A 22,266-nucleotide genomic window follows, 5' to 3' on the forward strand; every position below is an offset into this window, starting at 1 on the left:
TAAGTACAAATTCTTGACTTCAAGTTTGGAAACTTACTGGACGGCAAGGTTTTGGTCTGGTGGTAAGAGTGTAATACGTGATGTGTGGATAGGGGACACGTCATGGGGTTTGAGCTGTGTCGCAAACAAAAGCCTGGTATTTAAGCAGAGAAGACTAGAAGGGCAGACCATTATACACCAACTTTCGAACCGTGCGCTACTGGACCTTAGAGGTTTCTTGGTTATCAAAACAGAAAAAAAAGTTTAGAAGCTAACTGTTCATGTCAAAGATTTGAGGTACCCTTTTGTGTTTGAGTTGCTACGGAGATGTTTATAGGGCTTTATTCTCTTAAAAGTTTTGATTTTGGATAATGTGTTGTTTGAATAGTGTAAAAAAGTGTCAAATACTAAGTTCAAGTAGAAATTAACTGCTGATGTCAAAGTTAAGGTACTCTTATGGTCAATCAAAATTAAACCTTGTCTTAGAGATCCTAAAAGGTGAAACTGAAGTCAGAGATGGCTACTTTTGCTATTCGATTGGCTCCGTTTATTGGGTGATTTTGAGATGGTTAACGATATTTCAATGTCCAGACAGTTGAAATGCACTTGGAAATTCTTTCATGATTTTTCTTTTCTGTCTGAATCTGGAGCAGTACAAGAAACATACTTTCCCACCTTCCAGCAAGTTAGATTGTAACTGAAAATGATACATCAGAGGGATGGTACTTTTTGCTTCTTGTTAAAGATATGAACTGCGGCATGTAGGACTTACTAGGAACCGGCATCGGGTGCAGGAATGAAGAGGTGCTACCAGTGTTTGGAGGAGAGAAGCTGCTGTATAGTGTATTTTGAAAGGAGGGGTTCGTGTATGCAGTGTTGGAGATATATTTGGTCTAGGGAGATATGCTCCTAATGTTAGTTTGAATGTGATTGGCCAATTTCTAGTGTTAGAGGGAACGGTGCTACTCTCTTTATAGTTTATACTGATTTCGTTATTCTTCCCTACTTTAATTATGCTACAACTTCTCTATGACAGATTTGTTGGATAATGGAGGTCACCAAGATGGAACTACTTATAGATTTAGGCGCCATGGGCCCCTCGTTTTATAAAGATTTTCTTTCCAAAATTCCTTTGTTGTAATTTTCAAAATCTATGCATGTCAAGGTTTGGACAGTTTCAATATTACAGTATTTTGCTACTTGCAGACCGTCAAGATCCATAGTGGATATGGACATTTAACATGACATATATGGCTTTTGTCGGAATTTAGAAACTTGAAGAAAGATAGGAGCAGTTACAAGGTTCAAATGTCAAGACTGAAGTTCAGAGTGTTTTTAAAGAAAGAGCAAAAAGAATGTGTTGATGTGCTGGTTATTGCATTGTGAGGAACTTGGTCAAATATCTTGTTTGTACACTATTAATACGTTTTCATCAAATCTGGCGATTGTTTTTTAACCTAGTAACTAGTAATATCATTTTTCTCTTTACAGCTTGGATGAGTGAACTTATCTTTCTTGATAGCGTATTCCATATTTCCAAGTGAGAAAAAAAGAGAAGAGAAATCATCAAAGCATGAAGTATTGCTTATCTGCGAACATGTATAACAATCCATTAAGTCTTGATTACTGCCAAAGATTACATGTCCAGAACTAAGCTTCTGTCATGTGTGTGAACTTTGCTGATCTATAAACGTGGTTGGGTTTAGATATTGAAGGATTCTTCATGAATTTATTCAATTTCTTTGACAAATTTTCCAAAGACAGGAGAAACTTTAATTGTTGTTAATTTTGTCTTCTCTTGAAGGTTTCGGAAGCGCATTGTGTAGAATTGCGGCAATGAGAGAGCTATCGTTGGGATTACGTCAAATATCCTGTTCTTATTGCAGAAACTATATATTAGCTTCTTTTCATTCCTTTCAAGTTGTACCAATGTGATAATCCATGATGGACTAGGCTTATGCATGTCGATTTCGTTGATTGTCTTTTTTGCTTCCTTTCGGCGTTGTAAGCTTAACTTGCCTTTACCTAGCTGCTGTTATTCTAAAGCAGTTTATAAAGAAACACTGGCAGGAAGATGAGGAGGGTTTTGAGCATCCTGTTGTTTCAAGCGATGAAAAGGTCTCTCTTCCTGTTTCCCTTGTATCTCTGTTTCATCTCCTAAATTTTTTACAGTTTTCTTAACAATATTATCGCTTCTTTGAGATAAAAGTTTTAATTGCGGATCTTTAATATGTGGGATTAACTTAATGTTACTGTTATTAACCTTTTGTTCTTTTGGTCAGTTTGTGCTATTAAATGTAGAACCACTGATTAGTTTGTTCTGGATCATCGTGATATATTCTCTAATTTTCTGTATAGGCAGTTTGGGGTTTAGAATAAGAAGATCAGGGCAGTAAAGACAGAGTGTTTTCCGTTAGTTTGCACTGACTACACCCCCTTCGGATGCCGTAGATGTTTTTGCATATTTGCACTGATTGCGCTCCCTTCTGATTCTTGTAGACACCAATAATTGAGAGGCGACTGTAGCCTTTGTAGGTATCTTTCAGGTTAATTGACCTCCAAAAATCGCTTTTTCTTCCTTCTTAAAAGGCATGTATATTGTGCAATGCAGTTTTAACCTTTGAGAAAATTCGGCTTGGGTATCTTACTATTTTTTTGGTAGAAAGATAAAGATTGGTAATCAATGTAATAACAACTTATGGTTGGAGTGTGAAAAAATCAAAGTTTAGATCGATATAACAGTAGGATATTTACTCAGTGTCATCTTGTTTATAAAAGTTATCGATTCAAAAAAGGAAGAAACCTCTAGCAAGATTGAACAAGAGATAGGGTTCATGCGCGAACCTAAAATGTATTGACAATATTGATTTGGTGATATTCAGGATCGCAGTAAATCAAACTTCCTTCCTGCATTACATGCTTTATGAGGATCTAGATCGTATAGTATCTTTGGGATTACATCTCTGGTGTTTAGGGAAGCTCTGTTTTTTTCACTCTCTGTACAGATCCCTGGTGTAATTCTGTGAGTTTTATCAGGTAGCTATACGTGGCCTGCTGTTGCCGTTGCTCGATGATCCTCATAGAAAGATCTGCACGGCCATTGGTATGGCTGTGGCATCTATTGCCCATTGTGATTGGCCAGAAGACTGGCCTGACCTTTTACCGTCACTAATGAAGTGTATCTCTGACCAAACAAACATGAATGCTGGTGAGTCATTTGCTTCACTTTATCATGAAGTTAAGGGATTGTAATCAACTTGTTTTGGTCATCTGAATTGTCATGCAACTTACTGGTTGGCACCCTTTTCTTTGCTGATTGTAATAACCTTGTTTTAGTCATCTGAATTGTCATGCAACTTACTGGTTGGTACTCTTGTTTTGCTGACTGTTCAAAACTAATTTAGACGTGGTTTTCAAATTGTGCAGTTCATGGAGCTTTGAGGTGCTTAGCTCTTGTATCGGCGGATTTGGATGATATGATGGTTCCAAAACTTGTTCCTGTTTTGTTTCCCTGCTTGCACACTATTGTTTCATCACCTCAGGTTAATTTAGTTTACTGTGGCTTTCCGCTGGCTGTTCTTTGAAGTTAACTTGAATTTGTGGAAGTAGATATCTTAACTCTCTGACAAATGGTAGGGGTTAGTAATTTATTTTATTCTTTGCTTCTCTTGTGTCACCCAGAAAGCACTGCTCTTCAGGTTCCTCTATTTTTGTGCAGATCTATGAGAAACCTCTGCGCATGAAGGCCCTTTCAATAGTTTATGCTTGTACCTCAATGCTGGGGGCTATGAGTGGTGTGTATAAGGTATTTTCGTTCTGTGAAAAATATTTGAAGCTTACAACATTGAGTTATTATATCATCAATGGTTATCCTTTGTGTTAAGGCGGAGACGACTGGAATGATGGCACCTATGCTTCCATCTTGGATCAAACAATTCTCTTTAATTCTAGAACATCCAGTGCAATCTGAAGACCCTGATGATTGGAGCATCAGGATGGAGGTTGATTTTCTTTGTTTTTGTCAAAATTATATGATGCTGTATTTCATACTTTGTGTCATAGATTATAACTTCCCCTCGTTACGTATAGGTTATAAAGTGCTTGAATCAGTTCCTCCAGAACTTCCCAAGCCTCATGGAGAGTCAATTTAGGGGTCAGTATCCTCATCTATTCTCCAGGACTAGGTTACTCCTTTATATTCTATGTTAAAGTGATATTGTCAAGCATAGATGGTAAAATATGCTGACATTTCTGGCTATTATTTTTTGTTATCCTACTTCATTTCAGTTTTTATGGGGCCATTGTGGCAGACATTTGTATCATCTCTAGGAGTGTATACACGATCATCGATCGAAGGAATAGAAGATCCTTATGATGGGAGATATGATTCTGATGGTGCAGAACAAAGTCTTGAATCATTCATCATCCAGGTAAAAGAGACCGAGCTCTGTTGTAATCCAATAATCACTAGTCAAAGCTCATTTAAATGATTTCTGGCTTCAGTAAAAACAAAAGTTTCAGACGTTCAGACTTTTAGATTTCAGGCGCAACTTGTATCTGTTGCAACATTTGGAATTGTTAAGGTTATGTTCTTTTACTATGGAAAATTAAATCTTCCTTTTCCTCTTTCATATGTAAGCAGAATCGTAATTTGATCTTCAAATTATTTGTTTGATTCTTAAATTGGTGATTCTTATCTTATGTTTTCTTTTGTTTTAGCTTTGGCTATATGAGTAAAACATTTTTTCTTGTGGTCTTGCAGTTATTTGAGTTTCTATTGACTATTTTGGGCAGCCCCAAATTTGTAAAGGTGTGTTGCATAACTTTCTTTAGTTGTCTGTGCCTTCTTATTTATAATAATGGTTGATGATGGTACACAGTTGGAGATATCATTGTAGGTAGTCGGGAGCAATGTAAAGGAGTTGGTTTACTATACTATTGCCTTTATGCAGACAACAGATCAACAGGTAATAATAGTTTCCTTTTTCAAGCTATGATTGTGCAGATCTGGTTTATAATGGCTTAAAAGAACGAGAAAACACTTAAATTTAAGTTATCTCGGCCTGCTAAAAAAGACATAATCATCAGTCAAAACCTCTGATCAAAGAGTGCTTGGATAACCTTAACAAATTAGATGATTAACCTTTTAACAAGTGTATCTGATTTTTAAACATGCTAAGTTTTGGAGCTTTTGCTTGTTATGGAGGTAGACGCTGCTTACTGTGGGTTTTGTGCCCTTTTGGCTACTAATTTCCAAACCGGGGGTGGCGGTGGAGATGTTGTGTCACTCACCCCAGAACAGTGTGGTCATGGTGCCTGTGCATCTTAGAGTATTTCCCTTGTGATCCTCTTGGTATCTTATGCTTTGACTTAAAGATGCAATTTCTTTGTTTTACTGATTATTTAAAACTTGGGGTTTGACTTGATTTCATGCTTTGTCTACATTGATTATGGAAAACTATTTAACAGCAATTAGAGGGGAGAAAGTATTGGTATGAGTTCACCAGTAGACAGTGGATGTCTAAGTGAGGGGTTGCTAACAGAGCACTTATAAAAGTTCTTTTTTCCTTACCTAGGTTGAATTAGGTTTTAAGACGTCACGATTACCAGTTTCTTGGTTGTCTTCTTTCTTATCCTCGTCATGCTATCATTAAAAAAAAATTGTGTTTGCATTTCATATGTTATGCATGTAATGAAGTTCTTGTTTTATTTTAGATGACCAACTATATATATATTATATATATATATATATATATATATATATATATATATTTATGTATGTATGTATGTATATATGTATGTATATGTATATGTATGTATATGTATGTATGTATGTATGTATGTATGTATATGTATGTATATATATGTATGTATATTTGGTAAGTATACTCTATTCAGTATTCACTTAGACAACACTGAGTGCTGGTGATATGGTTGTCTTTCCAAAGTGTGTGGAGTTAAGGAAGTCATCAGTGTGTCGAAGTGATTTATATTATTCAGGTTACACCAAAATGTTAAAGATTGTAAACATCTAAATTTAACCGATTCTAGTCTGATCTGTTCCAAGATTTGTGAGCTGCTTCTTCATTCTCTGCCTCTCTAGATAGTGACATTATTCCTCAGGGTTTTTGGTATTACCCACTGCACCTTCAGAGAGATTAAGGAACAGGCTCCATGTCTGCCAAACTGCAGGAGATATATATTAGGTTCAGTATAGATGGCAGCTTGTTTTTCAGTCGTGCTGATTATTAATAGCAGGATTTTGTGTCTGCTTTCAAGTCTGCAGTATTTTTTTTTGAAATTGGTAACGTTTTTGTATTAATTATAAACATGACTACACTAATTCAGTGTAGCCATCCATAATTACAAAAGGGAGTACAAAGAGAGATAGACTAAGTCTCTATAAAGCTCATAAGAGGTGTAAAACATCAAAAATACATTCACTCTCTTCTAAGCACTCCTGTTTACACCAAAAATAAGAGAGCGTAAGGTAGCTCATTTTCAACTTTTGTATTGTACTATGTGTATCTTCAAAACATCTTAAATTCCTTTCTTTCCAAATTGTCCACCATATACATGCAGGGGCAATCTTCCATCTCTCCTTCTGGCCAGACTGCATTCCATCTCTTTTCCAACTTGGTAAAACTTCCCTGATTCTCCCTGGCATAACCCATTGAATTCCCCTCAGGTTGATGAATATCTTCCAAATTTGATCTGTGACACTGTAGTGCAAAAAAAGATGGTTGACTGTCTCCTCCTGAGCTTTACATAAGTAACATTTGGACCCCAACTGATATCCTCTCTTAGTGAGATTATCTTGGGTTAGGACAACTTCTCTTGCTAGAAGCCAAACAAAACATGCCACTTTGTAAGGTATTTTAACTTTCCTGATCATTTTCCAAGGCCAACAACCAATCTGATTATTAGAATGGTTGTACTCCTTGTAAGCTGATCTAACAGAGAAAATTCCTTCTTTCCCCCTTACCAGAACAACCTATCTTCATTGTTGGTGGTCCCTCTAAACTGTTCTAGAGTGTTATAGAAATCTGTCAGCCTCTCAATTTCCCAGTCATATAGAAATCTTCTATATGTAAGGTTCCATCCTTGACTTGTCCAAAGTTCTCCAACAGAAGCTCTTTGTTGTTGATTCAAATTGTAGATGTCCGGGAATAGTTGCTTTAAAGTACTTTGTCCAAGCCATTTATCTTCCCAGAAGGATGTTTTCATTCCATTTCCAACTCTGAGACTGGAGTTGTTTCTGAACATTGGCCATATGTTTCTGATAGACCTCCACAGACTCACCCCATAAGGAGTACATACTGTTTTTGTTGTCCAACTATCTTCCATCCCATACCTTGCCTTAATTACCTTCGTACATACTATTTTTATTGTCCAACTATCTTCCATCCCATACCTTGCCTTAGTTACCTTCTTCCACAAAGATTGCTCTGTTGTGGCAAACCTCCGTAACCACTTCATCATCAATGCTTGGTTCTGAGTTTTCAAATTTCTGATCCCCATTCCCCCTTCCTTCTTGCTGGTCATAAGTACTTCCCACCTGACCAGATGTAACTTACTCTTTTCAAGTGCCTTACCATAGAAAATTTCTTCTCAGTGCATCTATTCTTTTCTACACTGGCCGGAACTGGAAATAAAGACATCATGTAAGTAGGCATGACATCCAATACACTATTGATGAGGATTAGTCTACCTCCCAAGGATAGGTATTGACTCTTCCAACTAACTAGTTTCTTTTCACATTTCTCAATTACTCCATTCCATATTCCTTTTGATTTGCTTTTTGCTCCAAGTGGCATTCCCAGATACACTGTTGGTAGGGCTCCAATCTTCCCTCCCAGTATTCTAGCCAAACTATGCATCTCCATTACTTCATTAACCGGGTAAATGAAACTCTTGTTCCAGTTAATGTGTAGTCCAGATATAGCTTCAAAAAGAATGAATACCATCCTCAGAAAGAGCAACTGTTCTCTGCTAGCATCACAAAACACCAAAGTATCATCTGCATATTGTAGATGGGTGATTTCCAAGTTGGTTGACTCCTTAGAGTCTACCCTGAACCCCCTGATCCTATTATTTGCTTTGGCAGTTTTAAACAGATTGTTTAAACCTTCCATAGCCAGAATAAACAGGAAAAGGGAGATTGGGTCTCCCTGTCTCAAGCCTCTCTGAGAGGAAAAGAAACCAACAAGTGAACCATTGACTAAGATAGAGAATTTAACAGTACTAATGCAGAATTTGATCCAACTAATCCTTCCTTCATCAAAGCCCATCTTCAAAAGTATTCCCAACAAAAACTTCCAGTTAAGGTGATCATATGCCTTTTGTATGTCCAGCTTGCACAGGATACCAGGTTCTTTGCTCTTCATTCTAGCATCTGCACTTTCATTAACAATGAGAATAACATCCATTATTTGCCTATCTTTAATGAAGGCCATCTGTTGATTGTCCACCAGCTTGCCCATTACTTTCTTGATTCTCTCTGTTAGGATTTTTGAGATTATCTTGTAGACACTACCTATCAGACTGCTAGGTCTAAAATCTTTCAGTTCTTTAGCTCCAACTTTCTTAGGAATCAAAGCCACCAAGGTAGCATTGAAGCTTTTTCAAAGACCCCAGTAAATTGAAAATTCTGGACTGCAACTATCATATCTTGACTGATCACTTTCCAGCATTGAATGTATAAAGCCATAGTATACCCATCTGAACCAGGAGCTTTGTCCCCTGCACATGCTTTGACATTCTCCCAGATTTCCTGAGGTTCAAAATGGCTCAATGGCATCTGATTATCCTCTGAGCTGATAGTTGGCAGTCCCTTAGGCTGCATTGTGGTCTCCACTCCTCAGCTTCTGTGTATAAGTTTTGGTAGAAAGAAATTATCTCCCTCTTGATATCTTCAGGATTTTCCACAGTTTCCCCATTGACTTGTAGTTTGTCAATGTTGTTATATCTTTTATGGGCATCTGCTGTTTTATGAAAGAACTTAGTATTTCTGTCACCTTCTTTCAACCATAAGGCCCTGGACCTTTGCCTCCATGCTATCTCCTCCTTCCGAGCATTTTCCTCAAATTCTAGCAGTAGAGAGGGTTTTTTGTGTGTCTCTTCCTCATTCAAGCTCCTCAGTTCTTGTATATCCTCAATTTCAGCAAGTTGGTCCAGTATATGCTATTTCTATATCTTCAGATTGCCTTGAATTGTCTTGCTCCATTCTTTGAGTTTTTCCTTCAAAGCTTTCAGCTTGAAAGCCAGGATATAATCAGGTCTGCCAGCACATGAAAAGGACTCCCACCATGTTTTAATTCTATCCTTGAAACCTTCCGTCAACGGCCACCAATTCTCTAATTTGAAAAAAGATTTCACTGGTTCCCAATTCCCACACTGAATCATCACAGGTGAATGGTTGGAGGTAACCCTGTGAAGGATTGACTGTTTAATGTTTCTAAATCCTTCATTCCATTCCTTAGAGACTAGAAACCTGTCCAGCCTAGCAGCATGTGAAATTTGTTCCTTTCTTCCATGTGAACTTGCCTCCTAGTAGTTGCAAATCAACTAAACCCATATCCTCAATGAAATCTGAGAAGTCTGCCATTGATCTGGTATACCTAACACAGTTCTTCTTCTCTGAAGGGTATCTAACCGTGTTGAAATCCCTATACACTACCCAAGACGCAATGAATAAACCCCTAGCAGCACCTATCTCCCACCATACTTCTTTTCTTTCAACCCTATCATTAGAAACATAAATACTGGTTAAATGCCAAACAAATTCTTGTGCTTTGCCCTTGAACTTACATGTGATGGAATATCTATCCACACTACTGACTTCCCTTTCCCATGCCTTACTGTCCCGCATGATGAGAATACCCCCTATAGTTCCACTTGCTTCCAACTGAGCATATTTCACCCATCTATTTGCCCGTAATTCTCTAACTATCTCCCTGATTTCCCCTTCTAACTTGGTTTCCTGAAAGCAATAGACTTCTGCCTTCCAGCTACTCACCATATTTTTTTATCAACTGCCTCTTCCTAACCCTGTTAAGTCCCCTAACATTCCAAGATACTATTTTAATCATCATTGACTATCGATGACAATATACCCTCCCCTGCTTCTTGTGCCATTGCTTTTGAAACTGCTTCCAAGATCTAAGTTTTTCAATTCTTTGCTTCCTTTCTTCTTTGGTGTGACAGTCTCCATCATCAATGATGTTGACTCCATTGAATTCCTCCTCTTTCCATCATTTTTCATGAATAATTGGAATGCTTCCTTTTCGCACCCTTTGAATTCCACCCCAAACTCTTTGCTCAACCTAATGATATTTTGGTGCACCCAAATTGATGCCTCAAACTCTGGGTCCTCTTCTTTTTCATTATCTAGAGAATTTAAGGGGAGAACTTCTTCGATTGTCCACTCTCCAAATGTTCTCTCCTCTTCCGGTTGCATGTGTTCCTTTTGCTGTATGTCAGAGGTTGATTGTTCCTTGTTTTTGATTAATACCAAGGCCTTTTCCTTGTTCTCTTCGGTCTGAGCTTCCTCCTCGAGTGTATCATCTGAATTGTCGATCTCAACGGCCTTTTCTGCTTTCTTCGACCTTTTTTTCAAAGGGAGGTTCACTGTATTGGCCTGGACCTCTATTAGGATGGGGTCTTTTAACTCCTCCAACTGGGCTAGGAGTTTTGGCCTTTTATTACAGAGGGTTATAAACTGGTCTATCAATCTTGGGCCCAGAGACATTTTATTTGGGCCCAAATCATCAGAAATTGAACTTGGTCCTTTGTCACGTGAGACTGGCACACGTGCAGAATTTTTAAAAGCCTCCCCATTGTTCAATGTACCCACGTGACCATAGTACAGTGGAGCCGTTACAATCTCATTCCCCAGGTGGATACCACTATAGACCATCAGCTCTTTTTTTGTCCCCCTATTACCCTGCAGTCCTTGTCCTTCATCATCTTCCTCCCTTGGAAACCTCGCCGCTGTCATCGCTGTTACAGCGCCGGAATTTCACACCAGATGGGGATTTTGTATAAAAATCCGTCACTTCCATCTGTATCTCTCTCAGCACTCTACTCCCATCTCCCTTCACTTTTATTCTTGCCCATCAGAGATGGTTTTTGAGGTTTGTTTCCTCCTCTGTTTCTAGCCATCCCCCACATTGGTCTCCTATGGTTCTGAAAACTTTATCTGGCCATAGATTAACAGGTAAACCCAATAGTCTAACCCATACCCAGTCTTGTTTCACCTTTTCCGGCCAGCAACCAGTGGTAGGTTTCCACCAGTCAAGGCTTACTTTGGACTTCTGCCACCGCCATTCTCCCCTGAGTACATGTTCTGCCTCCTTTCTTGTGGGAAATTCGAACAGAAATTGGGAATCATTCATCTCATGTATATTTATGTTGATGGTGGAATTGCACGTGTTGTTTGCCCATCTTCTGATATTGTTCAAAGTTGGAGATTCCTTCAAGGAAATCATCACCTTGCCTACTATGCATCTACTCAACACATCCTTCTCTGATAATTCTTAACCTCCTGGGACCATAATTTTGGAGCTGTTGATTTTTATTGGAGATGATTTTGTGCTTTCTGTGGACCATCTATTGGTTCTGACCGCTTCAGTGTATGAGGACTCCATCTTTGAGATTCTCACAGTCTAGGGCTGCTTCTCTTTCTCTGAAGAGTTAATGAATGTTATAATTTTTTTAGCTATGTCTCCCCACCCAGCATTTAATGAGATTTTCGGTGTAATAATGATAGACCTACTTTCCCCTTGTACAGCAATAAAACTGATGTACCTACCTTATTCATTGAATTTAAGGTTGCAAAAGTATTATGTATAATGTTCTTTCATGCTCCATCTTCTTATTGCCCTGCTATGTTCCTTTGACGCCACATTAAATATCTCTGTCACTCATTTCATGACTTTAATGCTAACATTTGCTGTTCTCATCAATTTTCTGCTACGTTCTACCCATTCAAACCATGTTCCAGACTTAGAACTAATTTTTGTGATATCAAAAGACTTGAAGCCAGCATTGTAATACATTCTATCACTGTCCATATTTAAATGATGAAGTAAACTTATCTGACTTTGAAGGGAAAATCTGAGAAGGAAAGAAAGAGAGAAAGGAAAGGAATATGGAGGAGAGGAAGGGATATGGAAGAATGGAATCCGGTGAAGGATCCCACCGGAAAGGTGGCTCTAACCTCCTAGGAAGTAGGAGAAGAGTATCTAGGGAAATGTGCCTGGGAGCATTATAGGAGATCGGCATCTTTTAAGTCTGCAGTATTTTTATTTCTACTAATCTCCCTTTCTATGGAATCAATGCATCTACTTCTATGTTTGCTATTTGATCACAACTTTTTACTTGTTTTTATATGCCTAATTTAATTATAGGTATAAAAAAAGTTTCCATATGCCTTCTGTGTCTATCTTGTCTTTCAATTTGGATCGCAGGTTCACACCTGGTCTATTGATGCCAATCAATATGTTGCTGATGAGGATGATAATACTTACAGCTGTCGTGCTTCTGGTAAGTGGTTTCTAGGTGCTAACTTTCCCCTTTTACACCCTGAGGTCTCTCTGTTTCTTTCTCTCTCAGCGAGCAATCTCTCAGTGGATAGGAAGTACAAGTTATTTCACACTTAGGATCATTAACATAGTATTGCATCCAGGGTAACTATTATCAGACATGAGATATTATTTAGAAGGTTTAGTGTTTTAATGTGTTTGTGTAGGTAATTGTGTTTTATGTTATCCAAAAATCGTTTACGTTTCATCTTTGAATGGTATTTTTTGCCATCATATTCTTGTACTCTGTTAAAGGTTAAATAATGTCATCAGTTCACAGCTTCATGCAAAGCACAGTTAACAAAGAAGTACATGGATGTACAATGCGAACTTATTTAATTCATGAACTCTAGCAGCTGCTTCCCCATGAGAGACTGGTTTATCTCTCCTAGTGTTTCAGTGGTCTGGTACGCAAGGTTGAATATTATGATGCTAATTTACTGACTAATATACGAGTATATGACAATATTTAAGTGGTTGAGGGTTTGACTTTTCCTACCCTCAATACCAAATTTATGCTAGTGATGTAAAGCAGGCCAGTTTCACTTTCCTCGAAGAGGAGTTTTCTCATTTCAATGTCGCCTGTTTGCATCAGATATTCAGATTTAAGTTGTTTTCTTGTATTAAAGTTAGAAAACTTAAGCTCATGCTAACAAATAAAAAAAGGATTTTTGGGGGTTGTTTTCTCAGTTTTGGGCACCTTAACTGCTGGCTGTGCTTTCTTTCTTCTTGGTTTTGATCTAGCGACAATTTGATTGTTGAGTTTCAGGCCTCTCATGCCAACTCTGCGCATGATCAGTGTTTAGAAAAGCGATCGCTTCGTCGCTTAAAGCGCGAAGCGACAGTGTATCGCTTCTGGCTGCTCGAAGCGATGCGATCTTGAAAAGCGCGCGCTTCACTAGCTGAAGCGACGAAGCAAGAAAATCGACGAAGCGATCGCTTCTTTTACAAAAGCGCACTGGCCCTTTTTAAAAAAAAAAAACTTGGGGTCTGTTTTAATTTATACAAAAAAGACCCCTAAATAGTCACAACAGACCACTGCTTCTCCCGTCAAAACAGAGACATCGACAAAGGGCTAGGGTTGACCCCTTCTCTCTCAAGCAAGAAACAGACCACTGTTGCTTCTGCTTCTGCTTCTTCTGTTGCTTCTTCTTCTGCGTCTGTTTCTTCTTCTTCTTCTTCTTCTTCTTCTTCTTCTACTTCTACTTCTTCTTCTTCTTCTTCTTCTTCTTCTGCTTCTTCTGCTTCTTGCTTCTTTTGGCTACTACAAGTCGATCCCTATCCCTAATTGATGAAGATGAAAGTGATCATGAAGAGGAGGGGGAAGAAGAAGATGACGAGCAATATGAAGATAATAGAGGAATTCAAGATTTTGACAATCTTGAAGAAGAAGAAGAGTAGAAGAATAAGATGTTGATTCTAGTAATTTAGTAGCTTTGATTTTACTTGTCCTATGGTTTGTGGATGATTTGGTGTTACCTAGTACCTACTTTTAAGTATTTAAATTGAAGTTTTTGATTATTTATAATTTTACATTATGTGTTTTAAGAATTGCGCTTCACTTTAATAAAGCGTGCGCTTCGCTTTGCGCTTCGCTTTGCGCTTCGCTTTTGAAGCGAGGCGAGCCCTTGTCGCTTTTTTGCGCTTCGCGCTCTCAAAAACACTGCGCATGATGTATCTATGCAACCGGATTGCTCTATTCTGTACTTTACTTGATATGAAACACTCATTCCAGGTGCCCTTTTGCTGGAAGAAGTCATTAGTTCTTGTGGTACGCATGGAATTCATGCTATCATTGACTCAGCGAAGACGCGATTTAGCGAGTCTCAGCAAGAAAAAGCATCTGGTGCTTCGAGCTGGTGGAAAGTAAGTGGAAAAGACTGTGTTGACAGCTTTGATGCTAATTAGCTTATTCAACTCTCTTCTCAATGCTCTATGCTATACATGGTCTTTGGTATGGGTATTATATATGTGAATGCATCTAGCATGAGTATGCTCAAATTCCAGCCTGAATTTTGAAAGATCCATCGTAAATAACTTTAGGTAATTGAAGAGTCTAGTTGAGGAGTAATAATGTAAAGAAGTAATCTCACAAGCAATTTTGGATCAGCAACCTTTTGTCGAACTGTGAATAGTACTCTAACTTGCTCGGCTATCTGCTCGTAGTTTTGTTTTGCATTGTGATCTACTTTTAATTTCAGCATTTGTCATATTATTTGCATTTTATGAGCGAAAAGTTTGTAAGTCTTATAATCTATTGGTTGATCTTGTTTAGTAAAGTCAAATGATTTCATCCATAGTACACCAAGATAGTCTCAAGGAGTATATTAAAATATGGGTGTGTGGGGTTTTATTCTATCAGACCTATTCAACTGTTACAAAATGAAAAATGTCTTTACACCAGATATGTGATTCAAGAAAAATGACCTTTCTTTACTTCCCCTATCCTTCTCAATACAACATTTCCTAATACTCTCATTGTGTAATATCTAGAAAAGACACGCGTGCTGTCTCCCAAACTCTTTTCCTATGATCTCCTATTCTCTGTACGCTTCAGCATACAATTGGCAACATTGTCCTCATGCATACCCAACTAATGAGAGAACAGGGTAGAGAGAGTAGGAATCCTGCATTGTAGTGAGAGATGATCAGTATCCTCGCCACTCTTATTACACATCAATGGCACAGTCTCACCACAATCTTTCTTAATTCCCTAAGATTGTCAGCATTAAGAATTGCATTCCATACTGCACACAATATGGAAATATTGTTTTTTAATGCTCCATATTCCTCCTCCTGCTAAACCAATATAAGCATTTTACGAGTAACACTCTTGCACCATGCCCCCTGATACTCTTTACTTTTGGCAGATGAGGGAGGCCACACTCTTTGCTTTGGCTTCGGTGTCTGAACAATTACTTGAAGCTGAGGTTCGTGTTACTTGTAATACTTTAAATGGCGATTTCCTGACTTTCTTCTTGTTAACTTAAAAAATAAAAGAGTTCAGTGGCTGAAAGATTCATGTTGCTGTGTCTATTGCAGTAATTACTTATTTGTTGGATTTTCCTCTCAGGTCCCTGAAATGACTAAAGTCAGTTTAGGAAATACTTTAGAACAAATTCTTTCAGAAGACATGGCAACAGGTAAATCTGGTTTTGTAGATCAAATTGGATTTTATGTTACATGGTATGGAGATACATGTGTGAGGTTTACTGTATTGGATATAGTATTGACGGGCACTAAGGTAGATATTGAGATATCTCTAATAAATTAGTGCTCTCGTGGATTTTGCAGGGGTAAATGAATATCCCTTCTTATATGCCCGTATGTTCTCTTCTATTGCTAAGTTCTCCTCCATGGTAATTATCTCTGTAATTCCCATCAACGCAGTTAAGACTTTATCTTTTCTTTTGCTATGCAACTATATGGCTCACAGTTAACTTGTTTGTTCAGGTCAGCCAGGGTCTAATTGAACACTTCCTATATACAGCTATCAAGGCACTTAGCGTGGATATGTGAGAACCTAATTTAGTACTTAATTCTTCTATCAAAGAAAAATAAAGAACTTGGTTATTAATGATGATTAACTACATATAGGCCTCCACCTGTAAAAGTAGGGGCATGTAGAGCACTTTCTCAACTTTTACCTGATACAAATAAAGAGATTCTCCGTCCTCATTTCTTGGATTTATTTTCATCACTCACAGATCTTCTTAAGCATGTAAGTAACTATGAAAGTAAACTTCCTCCTTACTGTCTATTTTTTTTCACTGTTGTTGAAGCTAAGGTTGAGTGTCTGCTCCACAGGCTTCTGATGAAACCATGCATCTAGTGCTTGAAACACTGCAGGAGACTGTAAAAGCAGGTTAGAAGAATATAAGACAGTATGAGTTCAACTTAGCATGCAGTACTGCTTTGGAGTTTCAAAGCTTTCTAGTGGAGTATCCTCCTAAAATTTTCGAAGCTCTCTTTGTTTGGAGTTTCTAACATATTTTTGCTTTTGTAGGCCCTGAGTTCGCAGTATCTACTGAGCCAGTTCTCTCTCCTATTATCCTCAATATGTGGGCTTCGAATGTTGCGGACCCTTTCGTCAGCATTGATGCTCTTGAGGTTCTGGAGGTAGTAATTGAAAGGCTTTTCTGTGATCACAAAAATCTAATGTAACAATGTTATATGTACTTCACCAGAAAATTGAATTGGCATGTACTGTATGCGTGATACAGTCTATAGATGGAAGTTCACTGTCAACTAGGTTAATTTTAGATGACAGGCTGAACTGTTAAAATCACCCAACGTCTTAGTGTGCTCGTTAAATCCTTTTTACTGTTCATGATTTAGTTATTTGACCATCTTTGGTATTGCTTGCTCTAGCAAAGTCTCCTCTCAAATTTAGCCAAAAATTGGATTGGTAGTGGATTGATGTTCGATCAAAACGGAAGGTCGACAAGTAGTATGTTCCTGTTTCTGCTTCCTTATGATTTTGATGGGCAGGTGTAAGCAAATCAAACTATGATGCAATGTCGCACCAAAACCAGGAGAACTTGGACTATTAACTGCATTTGTAAAAGTTATTTCTGTTTTTGAACCTATCTCCTTTCCTTGGTCTCAGGTTAATGAGCAACATATGTTTGTGGTTCGAAGTAACTGGACATCCGTAATGAGCCTTTTTATGTGTGTGTGTGTGTGATCATGTTATATATAATGTTTTCCTTTCAGATGAATTCTCACTTTTCATACAGTTATCTTATTGAATTTAAAGATTTCTGCTCTGTGACGTAGTTTGCTCACATACTTTTAGTTATATTACCTTCTGTTATAATGTAAATTGACCTCCAATTTCCCTTTTGCTTGCAGGCAATAAAAAATGCTCCCGGTTGTATGCACCCACTGGTTTCTCGAGTTTTACCTTATATTGGGCCCATTCTAAATAAAGTATGCATGTATTTTTAGGAATTAGATTATTACAGAACGTTTATATTAGTTGTAGTGTCTGATTGTTGTCGGCATCTTTCAGCCACATCAGCAGCCAGAGGGTTTAGTTGCTGGTTCACTAGATCTCGTGACGATGTTGTTGAAGGTGATGTTCCACGTAAAATAAGGATCTCTGTGAATACCATCTTTATGTAACTTCTATATTTCCTTTTTGACCGGAAGATATTCTGTTATAAAGTTTCTAATATATCAATTGTGTTTTATTTTAGAATGCCCCAACTCACATTGTAAAGGCGGTGTATGAAGTCTCTTTTGATCCTGTTGTTCGTATAGTCCTTCAAAGTGATGATCATAGTGAAATGCAGGTTAAATTTGTGGACTTTGTTTTCTACTTGACAATCGCTACATAACCTTTTGTTAGGATCACTTACTATGCTCAGAAGTTAGAAGTAACCTATTGGTGTTGGTTTGAGTCCAGAATGCAACACAGTGCTTAGCTGCTCTTATATCTGGAGGGAAAGAAGAATTGCTTGCTTGGGGAGGTGATACAGCATTCGCGATGAGAAGTTTGCTTGATGTGGCTTCAAGGTGGGGTTCTTATTCTTCCCTTTTCATGAGCCTTATTGAACCGTTGAATTTCAAGTTGTCTGGTTATCATGCTTCATTTTGTAATATGGGGCTGGTTGAGCTCATCGACCCATAATTTTTTTGGCTCAATGAATCTCTTCGATTTTCCTCTTTAACATGATGCATAGATGTTATATCAAGGTACATACATAACATAAGTTGATTAATCTGCTTAGGACTGTGCGACTTTGCTGTTATAATTGGAATTCCCAAAGGATAAGAATGAAAAAAAAGATTATAAGGTGAAAGCTGAAATCGTTTAGATTGCTGTACTACTTTTACCGTAGACGTTTAAATCTATAGGAGCTTTATGCTTCTCATGTGCTCTTTCTTTCTTCTGGGGGGTGGGGGTGTGGCTCTGAGAGGGGTACAACCTGATGGTAAGAAAACCACATTTATACTGCTCTTGAGTATTAGTTTCTTCAGGTATTGGGAACCTGAGGCATCTACGATCTATGTTGCTCGAACTCTCCGAAAATGTCGCCGGGTGCGTGTCGGATACTCCAAAAGTAGTGTATTTTTGGAGAATCCGACACGGGTGGCAACATTTTGGAGAGTCCGCGCAACATAGTCTACGATTGCTACATAAGTTTGAAGATCAGCTAGAAGGGATCATATTAAGCTTGTCCAGCTTTAACTTCTCCTCTGTTTATTCATGATTAACTTGAAGAAATTGCCTGTGGTCTGAATATGTTGCTTTAGGCTTGATTCTCAAGTTAAAAAATTGAAAAATGAGGGCTGCAGAATCAGACATATCTACGATGTGGCTTAACTGATTGATTGTTTATGATCTTGCATGCAGGCTTCTGGATCCTGATCTAGAAAGTTCCGGAGCACTTTTTGTTGGGAGCTATATCCTTCAACTTATTCTGCATCTCCCTTCACAAATGGCTCAACATATCAGAGACCTGGTTGCTGCACTTGTGAGGCGCATGCAATCTTGTAAAATTTCTGGGTTAAGAAGCTCTTTGTTGGTTATTTTTGCCAGATTGGTATGGTTTTCTCGTCCTTATTTGAGGATCTGTCTTTACATTTTTGGCTGGTAACTGCTGATTTATGTAGTCTCGTTTCGTGTCGCACAATGAACTAAATTTGCATATATAGACATGCCACTTTTTGGTGGTAAATGTTAAAGGAAGTAAGGAGTAGACACGAAACGCAGTTGCTGACTCTACACAGACAAAAGGGTCTTTTTCCAGGGTAGCCTTTAATTCACAATATTTTGGGATGCTTTAGGATCAGAATTGTTATTTTCTTTTCATTTTTTCTAGAAACTGAAATTTAAGTAATCGTTTGCCTGCATATCTACTGACAACAATCACATATTATGATGTCTCTGCTGTTGCTTTGCTTTTAAATTAGTGATTTGATAAACAAGATGTAAAAGATCTTTCCTTTACATAACTATCTGTAAGTTTTTCAGTAATGAATTTGTAGATCTTGGTGTTTTAATTGCCTTTTCTCATTGAACTTGTTGCTTCCCTATGTCTATGTAGGTCCACATGAGTGCTCCTCACGTTGAGCAATTTATTGAGTTGCTGATCTCAATTCCAGCGGAAGGTCATCCTAACTCCTTCGCTTACATCATGTTTGAGTGGACAAAGCAGCAAGGTAAGTAGACAGGCTTGTTGGTCCTTCAGCTCATTATGTTGGAACATGTAACTGCATTGTTTTGAGCAAATTATTGATCTTTTGTTCTACTTGCTTCATCTGTCTTGTAGTTTGCTTAGGGAATTATGCATCATGAGCTACATCTTGACAGCTGCTTGTATATTTACTCTGTACTAAAAGAACATACTAATATTCAGGGGAAATTCAGGGGGCTTACCAAATTAAAGTTACCACAACCGCTTTGGCTTTACTGTTATCTACAAAGCATGTTGAGTTGGGGAAACTGAATGTTCAAGGCCATCTAATTCAGGTTGGTTATACTTGTTGATTCTTCCGCAAGCAGAGTCCACCAATGACCTAAAATCTATTTTGTGGGTATTTCGAAGTCTACTGCAGGGATAACGACACGCTCAAAAGCTAAGACAGCTCCAGATCAATGGACGTTGGTGCCTCTTCCTGGAAAGGTATTTTTACCGTTCCCATATATGATAGTTGGTTTCAAAATTGATGTCAGCCTGTGTATTTTTTTCGTATTTTATAGCGCACAGGGCATGAAATATATGCCAACAAACTCGTTCTTGGGTTGACAGTTCTTGCTCACCAGTGCATGATAAATTGACCTCGTTACCAGAGTCTTTGTGTTTTCATCTGTGTTTCAGCATTTGTTCGAGACTTTTTTAATGCACTTTTTTTAATCGAAGTGTGTTTTATCGGCTGATATGTAATTTAACATTATTGAGTAGTAGCATCATCTTTTTTTTTAACAGAACTTATGTTTATGGACTTAATAGATTCTTGCTTCATTAGCGGACACCTTAATTGAAATTCAAGAGCAAGTTTTAGTTGGTGGCGACGAGGTAATTATAGTCCTTAAAACACTGTTAAGACAAGTCTATAGGTTTTCTAAATCTTGCACAAAATCATTGGCGCCAGGATAGTGATTGGGAAGAAGTTCAAGAGGGAGATGTCGAGACAGATGAAGCTGTGGTTTTATCAAGTAGTGTCATACCCCGTGGTAGACCATCCTATGATTACCTTGACGCGATGGCCAAGGCTTTCGATGAGGTTTTTGTCAAATGCTGCTATTCTTTCTCTATCTCCATCTGTCCATCCATCAATTTCCTTAAAAATTTGGTCATCATATTTTAATCCTTAATATGCTTTACTAGGACGGGGATGATGGAGACGATGATGACCTTCTTAGTGGTGCCGACCCCCTTAATGAGGTATTTGTTTAGAACAAATACATCATATCTGAATGCTATCATTCCTTCATGGAGTATAAACTGACCATCAATTCAATTGCGTCGGCAGATTAATCTGGTGAATTATATAGTAGATTTTCTCAAGAAGTTCGCTCATAGTGATGGAGCAATTTTTAGTCATCTTTTACAGGTCCATTCCAACTCTTATAAGTGACTCAATCGAATATATAAGTAAAATATTATATATTGAACCTATATTATGGTTTTAACATCTGTTTTTTCCAGAGTTTGACGAAAGCTCAACAAGATGCAATTCAAATGGTGCTGAAGCAATGAGGATTCTTTTGTTGTACAAAAGGTGAGGACAATGTTCATTTGTGAAAGTTTCTGGTTTGGCCTACAAATTTTTTATTCTTTTCCCCAAAATTGGCTCTGGTGAGAGTGGCTGTGAGTTTGTAAAGCGCGAAATTTCATATGTTTTTTTATGTATTGTTTTCCTTTTATTAAAACGCGTAATATAATGTAGCAGTTTGTAGCTTCATATCTGTGTCAATCGTGAAACTACATGATGTGATTCATTCTTTTATTCCAGATAACATTTCCCTTGCTTCAAATTTCCCCATTATTTTCAGTCTTATTTGGTAGAAAAAGTTCTGGTTGTATACAGCTAGTTCTGTAGCAATTGATTAGTATGTGATATTGTGAAAGCTGCAGCCTTTTGTGTTTTACTTCTCTTCTGACAAATTATTGATTGGGTGAACCGGTGAACTAATGTAGCATTCCAATTAAGTGAAAGTATAATAGGTACTAATCAGACTATATTTTGTACTACTAGTATAATTTTAATTGACATGATTGCAGAGGAATGAGTTCAACACATTGTCTCTCTAATTTTCTTAACAAACATTTAGTGTGTTGTTAGAGTGTTTGCCGGCTGTAGATATGACCCTCGATAGGAAGGTGTGGAGGTAAGGATTAAGTTGAAGGTTAGTAGGTCGTTGAGGGTGTTCCCACCATTTCCTAGCCCAAGTTTCTAATTTCCATTTTCCAGTCCAAATTAAGACTTGGGAGAAATTAAAAAATAGCCAGATTTACAAGTGGTCATTAAAATATAGCTACCGTTTCAAAAGTAATAGAAATTTAGCCATTTTTCATTTAAAATAATCAAAATTCGAAAAATACTCCGGCACAAATATACTGGAACTTTAGTATGATGTCACATCCCAAACTACCCCTAGACGTGACTGGAACCTAGCTAACACCACTCGCCAAGTGAACCATACTTTTATACCTTAGCCATCAATTTGCAACATTTGATTAATTAAATA

At 37.8% G+C, this 22,266-nt stretch overlaps 1 protein-coding gene across 1 annotated transcript; it reads left to right on the top strand.

Annotated features, from left to right (window-relative positions):
• Positions 1 to 1,940: 1,940 nt before the first annotated feature.
• LOC104228275 (uncharacterized) lies at positions 1,941 to 21,563 on the top strand. Its single transcript, XM_070159871.1, has 32 exons — positions 1,941 to 1,951; positions 1,989 to 2,097; positions 3,016 to 3,187; positions 3,406 to 3,521; positions 3,698 to 3,784; positions 3,864 to 3,980; positions 4,069 to 4,132; positions 4,267 to 4,409; positions 4,742 to 4,789; positions 4,878 to 4,946; positions 12,450 to 12,525; positions 14,299 to 14,429; positions 15,434 to 15,493; positions 15,637 to 15,706; positions 15,858 to 15,922; positions 16,017 to 16,078; positions 16,161 to 16,284; positions 16,371 to 16,428; positions 16,570 to 16,682; positions 17,418 to 17,495; positions 17,578 to 17,640; positions 17,765 to 17,860; positions 17,974 to 18,083; positions 18,925 to 19,114; positions 19,619 to 19,733; positions 19,931 to 20,043; positions 20,120 to 20,197; positions 20,525 to 20,590; positions 20,667 to 20,798; positions 20,903 to 20,959; positions 21,048 to 21,128; positions 21,224 to 21,563. The coding sequence occupies exons 1-32, from the start codon at positions 1,941 to 1,943 to the stop codon at positions 21,272 to 21,274; spliced, it is 2,925 nt and encodes a 974-aa protein (XP_070015972.1). The 3' UTR covers positions 21,275 to 21,563.
• The last annotated feature ends 703 nt before the right edge of the window (positions 21,564 to 22,266 follow it).

This window comes from Nicotiana sylvestris, chromosome 10 (assembly GCF_000393655.2).
Source record: "Nicotiana sylvestris chromosome 10, ASM39365v2, whole genome shotgun sequence".
NCBI classification, from domain to species: domain Eukaryota; kingdom Viridiplantae; phylum Streptophyta; class Magnoliopsida; order Solanales; family Solanaceae; genus Nicotiana; species Nicotiana sylvestris.

Coding starts and splice junctions, on each gene's coding strand:
- LOC104228275 (XM_070159871.1), top strand. Junction 4,133..4,266: donor CATGGAGAGTCAATTTAGGG/GTCAGTATCCTC, acceptor ACTTCATTTCAG/TTTTTATGGGGCCATTGTGG. Junction 17,641..17,764: donor TCGTGACGATGTTGTTGAAG/GTGATGTTCCAC, acceptor GTTTTATTTTAG/AATGCCCCAACTCACATTGT.